At 47.1% G+C, this 13,026-nt stretch overlaps 2 protein-coding genes across 3 annotated transcripts; one reads left to right on the top strand and one right to left on the bottom strand.

The window, feature by feature from the left end:
- The first annotated feature begins 2,111 nt into the window (after positions 1-2,111).
- LOC119324340 (enhancer of rudimentary homolog) lies at positions 2,112-6,082 on the top strand. 2 transcript variants are annotated; one of them, XM_037598126.1, is made up of 4 exons: positions 2,112-2,325; positions 4,897-4,990; positions 5,540-5,660; positions 5,776-6,082. In XM_037598126.1, exons 1-4 carry the CDS (start codon positions 2,323-2,325, stop codon positions 5,867-5,869), a joined length of 312 nt encoding a protein of 103 aa, XP_037454023.1. In that variant the 5' UTR covers positions 2,112-2,322; the 3' UTR covers positions 5,870-6,082. The 2 variants fall into 2 exon arrangements, with proteins under 2 accessions (XP_037454023.1, XP_037454024.1); XM_037598127.1 differs by having other exon boundaries at positions 2,124-2,410.
- A 1,328-nt stretch (positions 6,083-7,410) lies between these two features.
- Positions 7,411-11,468, bottom strand: LOC119322153 (pentatricopeptide repeat-containing protein At1g01970-like). Its single transcript, XM_037595647.1, has 2 exons — positions 10,419-11,468; positions 7,411-8,843 (listed from the first exon to the last, which is right to left on the bottom strand). The coding sequence occupies exons 1-2, from the start codon at positions 11,394-11,396 to the stop codon at positions 7,809-7,811; spliced, it is 2,013 nt and encodes a 670-aa protein (XP_037451544.1). The 5' UTR covers positions 11,397-11,468; the 3' UTR covers positions 7,411-7,808.
- Between the last annotated feature and the right edge of the window lie 1,558 nt (positions 11,469-13,026).

Genomic DNA, 13,026 nt, shown 5'->3' with positions numbered 1-13,026 from the left:
TCCTCGATTCCCACCTCCGCAGGCGTGGTAGTGGGAGGCAGCAGTTCTTCCACCGGGTCCCACCCTGGTGCTGTCTCCTGATCCAGAGATCCCATCGTTCTTTGCGCCTCACGAGCTGGCCCACTCTGGGGCTCCACATGACCGGTCTCCGCAACTGCCAGGTCGCCCAAACTCTGTCCCACTGGGCCCGCGGCAGCAGTGGTAGCTGCCACCTCAGCCTGCACCGTCACCGCATTGGCTGGCTCGCTCTCCAGGGGTGTGGACCGAACAGAATCCTTGGCGATCCCCATGCCCTATCCCAGCGCTGCCCCATTGGATATCTCTTGTCTACCCAAAGCAGCCACCTCGGGATCCACCGAACCTGCCACGACAGCTTCTGTCGCCACGCCCTGCACACCAATGGGAGGAGGGGGAAACTGGTCTGGTCTATGGGAAGGTGATCGTGGGCCCTCTGCAACCACCAAATCTTGACCCAAAGTGGCGACCACATGATTCTCTGTGGCCGAGCACCCCGGATCCACAGGCTCCCGCTGACGGCCTTGCACAGGCTCCACCGCCGCCACCGGCCTCCCCAGTGCCGGAGGCCGGACCGTCGGCGCTGCAGTAATCCCCAACCTCGACGACACGGCCACCCGGGCGCCTGCCATGATTGGCGGAATGCACCAATCCGAGGGCCCCACGCGCCCCATCAACGCCTGTCGATACAAGCCACCGGCAACACCTCCCGCCGGCGCACCGCCTCTGACATCCCAAACTCCACGCGTCCAAGGTAGCACACGTCATTCCCCACTTCCTGAGAAACTATCCGAGTCTTCTGGCAGACCGCTTTTGGCGCTCACATCTGAGCTTGGCGGCCACAACCACCCCTCCGGACCGGCGTGCTCTTTGACCCTGCCAATATGGATGAGCGTCTTGTACTCGAGCAGCTGACGGGAAGTTGGCCGGCGAGCCGCCGGGTTGAGCTCCGCCTCTAGCTCCGGCACCCACAGTCTCCTCGCCACCGGCACCTCATCGGGGTCAACGCACCAAGCCTATAGCTTGAACAGGGAGAGGTCCTCGCGGCTGGCTGTCTCCGGTGCCAAGCTCCCCACCAGGCAGCCCGAACCCAAGAGCTCTGCAGCCCTGTCCCTCGTCCAGACATGGGAAGGCACTCCCTCAATCATCAAATCCACTTGAGAACGCATCACTTTTGACACTGCTTGTGCTTGCCGCAACCAAGGCCTAAAAAACAACTTGAAGAAGCCATGCTCAATGAAGTCCGCCGCAAGGGCCTGGTTCCTGAGCTCCGGCGTCGCAAAGACCACAACAAAATCCTCCGGGAAGAACTTATGAACGGAAAACTTGTGTCTATGAACATCCAATTGGGCCGCGATAGCCTCCGCTGCCTCCACAGACGAAACCGCCGGCCTGGAACCGCCAATGTATGCGACCACAACTGTTTTGAGTCTTCGCTCCATGTCATCCATCTCATGGGTCCGCGAGATGATGCAGACGTCCATGGCCGCTGGAGCCGCGGCCGCCGTATGCAGCGCCAGCCAGGCTCCCGCAGGTACGGTGTCGGCTGGGACTGACGAGGGCCTCCCTTGGTGAGAGACCTGCCGAGTCGCCGGCGACAGCCTGCGTGCAAGCCCTGCTGGCGGCTGCTGCAGACCAGTCCGCGCCACCTTGGCCATGGCCTCACGTCGGAGTTCCTCTTCTGACCGCGGGCTCCGAAAACTATACAAGTTAAATACTCTAAAAAAAAGCTATGCAGGTTAAATACTTGGGTGTGGTACTTCTTTGCTTGTTCAGGAAATATACTGGAAATGGTGAAGATTAATTTGGCGTGGGTTCCAGTGTAGATTAATTTAGTTGTCCGGGCTGATCCATTTCAGACTTTCAACTGCATGGCATCGCAGACAGGCTGAGCAAGTTGTTCAGCTAGCGACCTCTCTCTCTCTTTTTTTTTTCCATTTTTTTTTAGAAACAGCGACCCCTCATAAAGGAAGAAAAAGTTGTCTAACTAGTGAACGTGGACCTATCCGGACAGGGTCGCACGGCACGGCCCAGTCGGAGCCGACGTCACCCCACACTTAACCCTAGAGCAACCCCTCAAAAGAAACAAAACAAAACTTAACCCTAGAACAACCCCTCAAAAAAACAAAAAAACAAAACTTAACCCTAGAACATCTTCCAGGCGCCTCCCTGCTCGCCCTCTCGCTCTCGCGTACTCGGCAAACCAGGGACGGCGACCGCTCTTCACCGCTGCCCCCCTTCTCCTCTCGGGCATCGGCAGATCTGCGCGGGCCACTATCCTCTCCTTCCCCACAGTCCTTCCTAGCCATGGTGAGCCCCCTGTCCTCTCTTTCGTCTAGGTGACCTCCTTCCATGTATACCATCGCCGCAGAATTTGTGCGGCCACTGAGGTCAGGTGAAGTTCCCTTCGAAACCTAGGTTGGTTGGTTGTAGTCTTGTAGATTGGAGGAGTTGGTAGAATCTAAACTCTTGTCTCCTTTTGTTTTTTTCCGCTAATGCACTGCCTGCTGCCGGCTAGTTAGGGTACATCTTCCATGTTTCCAGCTTCTATTATTTCTAAGCATATAATATATAGTTAAAAAAAGCGCTAGGCGTTAATTGTACGTTTTGCCACAGCATTGCGCTTTTCTGACCAAAACCCACCCTTATGCACAAATTAAGCGCAATTAAGCACCTTGCGCTTTTCTGACCAAAACCCACCCTAGAGCCTTAGGCATGCCTTTCTTAACTATGAGCATATAGAAAAGTAGGTTATGTATAGCCTTTTAGGTTTTAAGCTGAGAAAAGGGACTATGGGAGGATGTGTCGAGCCGAGCCGAGCCATGGCCTATCCGAAGACGTTGATGATCACCTAGCGCTATTGATTATGTTTCTGCTAAGGTTTGAGTCCGTCCTCGGGTCGGATTCAGATCCTTTTATCCCTTTTGTAATTCCATAGATATGGATGTCTCGACTGCCGAATCCGAATCCTTAGAACAACTCGATTTCGCTGATTCATTGCCCATTTTTCATATAGTCTTTTCTTTCTTTGTAGTTAAGCAATAATGTTTGGTACAAGAAAAGGCGTAGATAATGTGCATTGATTTTGAGTTCGAATCGAAGCAACTAGTTTCCACGTTTCTCCTGTAACCTACTGTTTAGGGGTGGTTGTGTCTGGATCAGCATGTTCAGTGTGTATATATTTTCTTTGGTGATTGGTGGCGACCACGGAAAAATCACTTTCTTCCCCGAGTTCTTGGAACTCAACCCATATCTTCCACAATCGACCGACCCCCGTCACGCCACAACACATCACTCTCGACAACATCATGCATATATTGGCCGCCCGCCTAACATACCTTTTGGATTATATACAACAGGGCTTGTGAAACAAAGTATACTCACCATTCTTTCAAAAATGGCTAATCTCATGTCGGATACGTGCCAGTGCAACATAGCTTAGGAAAGGAGCCTTTGGACTTAAATATAAAGATGGCTGCGGAACAAAGTATTTTGTGTGTTTTGTTTCCCCCCTATATGTGTTTCACATGAAATACTTATGTTGTAGTCTTATGGGCAAGGAGACAATCAAGGCATATTATCGAGCAAAATCAATTTCGGCAAGAAAAAGAAATATCTGATATTTAGGCCCAGTATTAAAGATAGAGTGCTGCTTATTTACTTATTATCCATTTCGCCATCAGTTATGCTTAAACACTTCCTACAAAATGCACATGAAAAGCTTTCCTGCAATTTAGAAGAGCATAGTTATTGGCTTGCACAATATGAGAATTTATCTTTCAAGCAGAACATGTAGTTACCGCCAGGAAGTAATGCCTGCTATCTGAATCATTATTCAATTTTGTCTGTTTCCCCTTTCTTATGAGTTGCCATCATCAATGTGATGTGTAGTCGATCTTAAAGGCATCGTTTGGTGCTGTGAGGAAGCCTGAGGCTGTAGGCAGCTGGCGGCGCATCAACCGTCTCCCGTGAGGAATCAACAGTGTGGATGAAGGAGAGGAGGCAGCATGGGGAAGAAAGGGCGAAGGAGAGAACGCTGTGTTGTGGTACCTGTCTGGTTGCTGGCGTACTGCTGCTTGCCTGCTCGTGGAGTTAGGGCTAGCGGAAATGGGGACGGGGTGGAGTCGGCTGCATGGAAGAGAATCTTGGGGGAGCCCTAACTTCGTGTCGTGTGCATATGTGTCGTTCTGGTGCTTTAATGGACTGGGCAGTCTACACTGACTCCTTTTTATTCTCTTTATATTTTCTTTCACGAATGTGTGCCTTCTTCAATCTTCTGCATTGTTAGACTGCCACCTAGCCTGCGCTTAAGCGGGGTAGGTGATAAGCGCTAAGCGGCCATCCAGCAGCTGCCTCAAGGATCTAGCATGTTGTTGGACCTTGATATGAAATTTTTACTCTTTCTCAAACAGAACGAAAGCTATTTGGCGATTGCATGACTAAGTATGTTATCAATACTATTGCTTGTTGCAAGACATCGTGTTGGGTTGCGTTTACTTCACTCTACAACTATTATTACTACCTGACAAGAAGTTTTGTGGATACGATAATTGCATAATATCTTCAACTTAAGAACTATCATGGTATCAATCAAACCGTGTAAACAGAGGAACCATACCTCACATGCAATCAATGGGTACTCTAGACAATCTTCACTTTTGTAGTACTGGCTCTGTTAGTACAAGAGTTGCGTCTATTTTAGAAACCTATTCAACACTCAGATACGGACAAGTTTATTAACTCTTTATCCCACTTATTTAGCAGCCATTAATATACATTGTTATTCACTGTGGTATTTAACAAAGATTAAGTTCATCCATTGGTAATCTTGGAGCAATTTGTGTGCGTTGATATCTTAATCTGTTTTTGTGCATGTTGTAGGCTGGGAGGCACACCATTATTCTGATGCAACCATCCCAAAACAGGAGCTCCAGGACGTTCATGGATTATAATTCAATTAACCATGCATTGGATGGTACGTGTAGTTTCTTTAAGAAACCTGTGCTGCAACGTTCAATTAGCTAGCCCAGTTAATATTATTAGCACGATCATAGTGATCACCATGTGAACTGGAGATTTTGTGTACTTGCTCTTATGTTTTGCATTTGCAACCTCGTTCGTTTTTTCCTCATTAACAAGCCTTTCCCCTCAGTTTTGACTGCTAAAAATGACTAGTTTTGAAATTTAATAATGATCAGCCTGTGCCTATCCTATCCTATTATTAGTTGCAGGCACGGTCAATATTTAAGGCTCTATCTGTCTATGCATTAAACTTGTGAGTGCTCGAGTTTTAGGAAACCAAAGATGAACTGGGTAGCTCCTCAGTGGCAGTGTATCAAATTAGAAGTATTCTATTGAGAAGGACCAATGCTTCATGTTCCCTGCTCTATGCTCAACTGCTCTCTGATGGTTACGTCATATGCCGTAATAGAAAACAAATTCTTTTTTCCTCAAGAATTGCTTGTTGTTTAATTTTGTTTTGTAAATTCGTTAACTGTTTGCTACCACTCCATGGAAATGGCAGGAATCTGTGGTCTCTATGAAAGGAAAATCAGGGATATCAACCCAATGATCCCGAAGATAACCTATGACATCACTGATCTGTACAACTTCATCGACGGCCTAGCTGACATCAGTGCGCTAGTGTGAGTACAATATAACTTTTAAGATCATCAATCGTTATTAGATCGCTGCGGGGCAAAGTTGATTCACATGTTCCTGTCCAGAGTTTAAACATATATCTATGTTTTCTGTTTGCAGCTATGATCACGAAATCCATGCGTTTCTGCCATATGACCGGCAGTGGATAAAGCAGAAGCTGTTTCAGCACCTTAAGAAGCTGGCTCAAAGATAGTGACTGGTGCGTGGTGTTTGGTTCAGTGTGTCGTCACCGGCAGGCATGTGTGATAATTTGTGTCCGATTAGTCCACCAGAAAGGTTTTTCTTGTACAATGATGAGAATTTCACATGGCATGCTTATATTCTGGGTGTGAAACTCATAGCTTGATGGTGGTTTGCCTCCGGCGCCCTATATATATGAGATGAACATATATTTGTTGTTTTACAAGTGTCTGTGCGTCAACGAATGCTTCAGGTACCAATCTTGGCAATGTGTCAGCTGCAACCTCATAGTAGGTCGTTATCCTGCAAGGCTTTAAGTTCAGCCATTCAAGAAGAACGTCAAAGTCGTACTCCCTCGTTCAAGATGAACCTGTTGATACTTGCATTCCAATTGAATAATACTGTACTCCCTCGTTTTTAAAAAGGTCTATAATTTTTGGATAGAGTCAAATGATTAATACTTTGTAGAAAATAATCAACAACTACAATCTTGAACAAATATAATATGAAAAATATATTTTATATTGTACTCCGTATCTATTAATTTGGTATCATAGGTCTTGATAGCTTTTGCTACAGACTTGAACAAACTTTATACCGTTTGACTAAATAAGAAATTTGTAGGCCTTTAAAAAAAATTGTAGACCTTTTCAGTGTAACGTACTACCTCTGTCCGGGTTTATTGGTCCCCATTGTATTCCGTGTTAAATTTTGACCATAAATTAAACTAACAAAATGTTCATGCATGTCACCAAACATTATATTTTTGAAAACTATGTTCAAATATGAATCCAATGAGATAATTTTTCTTGACATGCATTAATATTTTGTTAGTTAAATCTTTAGTCAAAATTTGGCACAAACTACAAAGAGGACCTATAAACCAGGACGGAGGTAGTATGTGTGTTGTTACGGGATGATAGAAATAATTGAAGTTGTATCGGATTAGTAGTAGTATATGACAATCAATGCGCTTACAACAGACGAAGAGAAACTCAAACAAGCAGGCAACATTGCACACTTGCGTAGCTGCAGGGCCATGCGAGCACCGATGCAAGATTTGTAGCGACAAACAGCATGGCCAGATTTTGAAATTTGAAATTTAGGATGACGAAGATTAGGAGGGGCAGCTGGGGGATGCATTTCGGGGAGGAGCCGCGGCAGGAAAACAAGAGTAATCGGCGGATTGACTGGCTTGTTTGTGTCGCGGTAAAACTATATGTATTGTCATGTACGTACTTGTAAAATACTTCCTCATTTGAAACATGAGTGGGCTACATAAGTTCTCATTCAAAACATGCGAGGTGGTCGGTTGCTGGTTTGATCGAGCTATGTAAGTGTAGTCATGTATGAGATTGAGGGAGATTGGGGTGAAGTGGGGAGTGAACTCTTCTCTTCCAAACGAGAGGGGCCTGCTGGGTTCTACTTTAGTACAAAGTTGAGTCATCTATTTTAAAACGGAGGGAGTAAATAGAAGACAAAAAATGAGATGGAGCGAGAGTGAACTCACCACTAATCGCGTTTAGACGTGCTAACAAGCCGTGAAAGCTCTTGGGACAAACTCGGGGGTATTTGCTCCGAGAAAGATTAATAAATCTGTTTCTTGGCACAATCTGGCGATTCAGATTTTACAATGACAAAACATGTTACTCCCTCTGTTCACAATCGTGCTTAATTTTGCTTGTCTGAAACGACTTATAAAAGTGAACGGAGGGAGTATATGAAATACAAGTGCAAGACCCGATTTATGAGAGCAGAAAATTCATGGCACTAGCACCAGGGGTTCACGCACTCATCAACTTCATCTGAGCTTATGCTCTACAGACCTTAAATAACAACTAAAATTCGCCCGATAATAGGGATCTTTATCACATCAGTTCCTCTGAATAAGCTGTGACGTCGTTGGTGCTACTGCTAGATTTCATACCAGAATCAGTGCCATGACCAGCTAGCTACCTGCCAGCCAGGCGACCGACGCCCCTGACCCCGGCCTCGACTGTTGCTGATGGAACAAAGCCACGAGATCTCATCATTTTGAAATATTTGCTTGCATCCTCCGAGAAACCCCCTACCAGAAGGCCTCTTATAATCCTCTCAAACTGATCAGCCTTCAGCAGTCTCTTCTTCTCTTCCAAGATCTTGAGGGATTTGCGGGCTTTCTCTTCCTGGCGTGATTTCGCATACATATCAGCAAGGTAAACATGGATCTCTAGGGGCTCTTCTCCCGCCTTTCTTATCTTTTGTACAAGTTGTTCAGCCTCTTGCACCAACTGCAACATGGACAGCCAATCCAGCAGGACCAGATTTGTCTTAACTCCAGGTTTAACCCCCTCCTTCTCTAAACTCAGCAGCAACTTCAAAGCCTGGTCCAGCTGGTTCTTCTTCATGAGTGCAGTAATCATACCAGCCAGGCAACGGTCATCTGGTTCATGCCCATTCTTCCTCATCTGTTCAAACGCTTCATATGCATAATCAGGGTTGCCAGCCCGTCCATATGCTTCTATAAGCAATGTGAAGCACTCCAATGGGGGCTCGATTCCAGCGAATGACATTTTTGTTTTTATCGATTGAGCTCCATCTACTAAGTTACGCTCAGCATATGCCCGCATCACATCCATGTATATTTCCCTGTTGGGTTTCATGGAAAGCTCATCCATATTCCTTACCAATTTCTCTGCTTGTTTCGGATCTCCAGCGTTAATACAGGCACTAATCATTGATGTAAAGAGTTTTGTATCTGGTTGGAGGCCCTCCTTTTGGATAAAGTCAAACGCCCGCGTGGCTTGTTCAAGATTGCCAGATTTGCTGTACATGTGGACTAAGGTGATGGATGTGAGGATATCAGGTGCAATATCCTTCTCTTTCATTTTACCAAGTATCCTTTCTACATCTTGCACGTGAGTTGCTTTAGAGTGAAGATCAATTAACTTGGAGTAATCTCGGATAGTTGCAGCAAATGAATCTTCATCCAAAAGAATTTCAGCAACCTATAAATTGAAACAAAGTGCAAATGTGAGGTATTAGTGCTAAGAATTTCAGCAACCAATAAATTGAAACAAAGTGCACATGGGAAATTATACAAGAGTATTAGTGTTTGCTGAATTAGTGCAGCCCGTGCAGGCATTTGAAACAAAATGTTAACTGGCCAGCTATGCAAAGTAACTAACATCATTACGGCCCTTCAGTAGTTTGATGTAACCATGTACTTGAATGCATAACTCAAGCAATTCTATGCCAAAAATAGAGAAAACAAGGGTAAATTAAGTGAGAGGTTGGACTCAGTTTATTTCTGACTGAACTCGATCAGTCATATACATTGTCCATCGCAAACTGAAGTTTCATTTCCATGTAAACTCAGACAATTTTAACCAACTTACAGAAGGCTGAAATAGTAGCAGGTTACTATACTAGACAAAAGCCAGTCAAGAATAACCTTTCACATCATGGGCCACATGTAATAGCGTTCAAAGTTATTATCAAAGCAACTGAGGCTGAAGTTCATCTAAATACCAAAGTTACACAAACCACGAATGCATCATTTGGAGAGCATGGTATCAATCCTTTCTGATATCCATTATTAACATATGTAAAAGCACTTGCGCTTGCCACGTCAAAATCATCATGCCAGGAAATAAATATCCGTAGCAGTACTTCTAAAACACGTAGCAGTATGTTATGATAAAAGTTAGTGGTTGCATAATTCAGACCATAGAACGTTAACAGCGAGTTATATTTGGGAACAGAAGGAGAGTTGTGTTGATGGACCCTACTGTTGACTACTAGACTATTGTTTTCTGGGCTAAACCGCCGCATAAAAGCTCGGAGTGGAGGTAGTTACGGAGGTCGGCGCCGACCTGGTCCCGGCGCATGGCCTCGCGCACGGAGGCGCTGACCTTCACTCCTAAAGTCACTTACATGGGCTAAACCGCCACATAAAAGCTCGGAGTTTTAAATAGTGAATTGAGGTAAAATCAGATTCCCAAAGTTTACCATGATACAGATATCCTTCCTGTCTAAAGCGAGATCAATTCCAAACAGTACATTTCGTCCTAATTATTATTAGTTTGCACATATGGGTCTCCAAGCCATGCCAGAACAACCTGATTATGCCCTTTCCTATCACGATACGGAAGAGCGATAGCAAAATATCAGTTCTATACTACAACAATTCTGGGGCTTGTATGTCCCAGACTCCCAGTCCACAAACTAGCCACTCAAAACGCAAACATCAGAGGCATAAAAACACTACGTGAACCAAGGAGCAGAACAATTTGTCTCCAAATCACAAAGGCGTAGTCAGATGAAACGATCGGAGATCAACCTAGGGAATCCGATGTGTATTATGAAGGCAGATTAGGCATGAAGACATTGTCACCTCAGTGCTATTTTCTGTTTGACGAACGAACTAGTTATGCATGCAGTAAGGCCATTTTGGCACAACAACTACTGAAGCTACGAACACACTATAGAAGAATGAAACATAGTACTACCTGCAGCAAAACTACTGAACTAACACTAGAGCATAAAGCAACACTAGATTTCATTAAAGTGGAAAAGCTGACCTTGAGATACAACTCAACATTGCGGGCCTTAACCCGCTCGAGGAGTGCCATCCAGTCAACGCGCTTTGGTCGGAGCTCCTCCTTCCACTCCTCCATGGCAGGAACTGGGTTGCCTTTCCTCGGCTCAGTCGCCAGCAGTTGCTCCTCGGCCTTCTTTGCCTTCCCATCTACAGCCTTGGCCTCCTCCGGCACAAAGTGTGCCTCAGCTTCAGCTGCCCGCTCAGCCACCTCAGCCCACTTTGGGTCTGACAAGTCCAACCCAGAGATCTTGAACTTAACCTCCCCCTTCCTCTGCGGCAACGCGGTTAGCCTCGCCGGCGGGGGTGCCGCAGGGCTATCAGCCGCATCAGCCTGTTGGCGCATAACCTCCAGGCCGCGGTAGAATTCGACCTCCTCGAGCTTCTCGCGGGCCCACTTGAAGCGCAGCTCGCGGAGCATAGCGCCGCGGATGCCTACGTCGACGGCGAACCGCGTCATCTCCTTGACATCGTCGGAGTGGAGGTAGTTACGGAGGTCGGCGCGGACCTGGTCCCGGCGCATGGCCTCGCGCACGGAGGCGCTGACCTCCCACACCGCCGCCCAGAGGTCGTCGCTGAGCTCGACGGTGTCTGGCCCCGGATCGGCTCCGGAGAGGCGGTTGAGGACGGCCTCCGCGATAAGACGAAGCATTTCGTCGAGCACGGGGCGGGTGTGGGTGGGGAAGGCGGCCGCAAGTGTCGGACGGAGCGCGGTGACCAAGCGGGCGAGAAACTCATCGAGGACAGGGTCGGGGGCCGGCTGAGCATGTTCCAAATCAGTGCTCGGGTCCGGGCTCTCTTCGGATTGGAGGATGCGGGAGGCAAAAGGGGGCGGAGCTTGAGGAGGAAGTGCGGAGTCGGCGTGAAGGTGCCGTTGGAGGAGGGGCGGGGCGACCCTGGTGGCGGCCAGGGAGGTGGGGAGACGACGGGCAAGCTTGGAGAGGGAGAGGAGGGCTCTCATGGCGGCCGCCGTCGCGATAGCTGGGAAGAAGGCCTCACCGAGAACCGAGACCAGAGAAAAACCCTACGAAGCGTTTGAGAGAGGGCGAGAAGAGGGCTGCTTACGCTCAATCCGCGCCGTCTAGCTCTCCAATCTGACGGTCATCCGAGCTTGCTGCCCTTGAGTTGCGATCACGACCTTCCTCCGGCCAAATTCACTGTTTTGACCCCTCCTGCATAATTTAGCACGATCTGACCTCAACTGTAAAGATAATTTGAATCTGATCCTTTTTTACCGTCACCCGATCCGGCAGTAGGGTGTAACAAACTACCGCTACGGGTCCTGGCGGTATAGTTCGGGTCAACGTAAACGGCGTTGTGAGTCGTTGTTGATGTGGATAAGTAGCTACTCACAGCCCTTGGCGGTAGGTTGTTATATCCTACCGTCGCAGGCCATGGCGGTAGGATGGTGAGTGTGCTAAGTGAGTGAGTTAGGCTTGGGTGGGGCCCACCAGCCACCCATTCGCCCCCAAATCCTCTTCTTGGCCGAGCTCACCCCTTCTTCCTCCTCTCACCCCTATCCAAGCCTCCAACAAATACATCCCCATTGCTTAGCTTTGTGAGGCATTTAAGCATTGTCGTCAACTGTTGTCTATAGATGGCACTTTCTTGACCAACAAATACAAGGGCACACTAATGGTGGCAATGGCTCACTTGTCCAATGATAACGCGATGCTGGTGGCATTTGCTTTAGTGTCTTTCGAGCACGACGACAACTGGGAGTGGTTCATGGGACATGTGAGGACCAAGGTGATTGGGAATAGGGAGGTATGCATCATATCTGACTGGCACATGGCATTCTCAAGGCCATAGACGTCGTTATTCCCGCCCTCCCAAAGCTTCACCACCGATGGTGCATGAGGCATTTTGTGGCTAACTTTTACAGGCATGCAAAAGCAAGGAGTTTTGCAAAGACCTTACCCATGTTTGTGTGGCATTCACCACCGATGCATTCAAAAGTCGCTAGATAAACTCTTGAAGGCATTGAAAAGAACAAAGGGGGAAGAGATTTCATGAAAAGGAATTTGGGGGAGAAGCACAAGTGGTCACGCACTTACAATGAAGAAGGTCAGAGATATGGCAACATGAAGAGCAACATAGTTGAATGCTTCAATGTGCTTAAGGTGTTCATTCTTTGCCGGTGACCGCAATATTGAAAGATACCTTCTTGAAGCTCAACGAGTATTTTCTTAGGCATTCTTGAACCACTCCCAAATGGATAGGTGAAAAAAAAGAGTATCCCAACAAGGTTGATGATTGGCTGAGGTTTCAAGCAAGAAAGTCTTCGCATCAACAAATCATTAGATTCAACGATAAAGAAATGATCTACCAAGTCGACGAGCCAGGTGGCACAACACGAGACTGTGTGACTTACAGTGGTGTTGTGTATGAGGTGCACCTCAAGAACCGGTGGTGTGCTTGTGAGAGGCCTCATAAGTATCACCGACTGTGTTCGCATTTGATGATGGCAACCAAGGTGAGAAACTTGCCCGTTTCCGATGGGAGGACCATGCGGTAGCAGGAATTCACATTGGAAGCCACGAGGTTGACATGGACGCCTCGATTCCACCCTTTCTTCAACCAGTCACAGT

Source organism: Triticum dicoccoides, chromosome 6B, assembly GCF_002162155.2.
Source record: "Triticum dicoccoides isolate Atlit2015 ecotype Zavitan chromosome 6B, WEW_v2.0, whole genome shotgun sequence".
NCBI lineage: Eukaryota > Viridiplantae > Streptophyta > Magnoliopsida > Poales > Poaceae > Triticum > Triticum dicoccoides.
The sequence above is the reverse complement of the archived record's forward strand: the minus strand, read 5'-3'. Positions and strand labels throughout refer to the sequence as shown.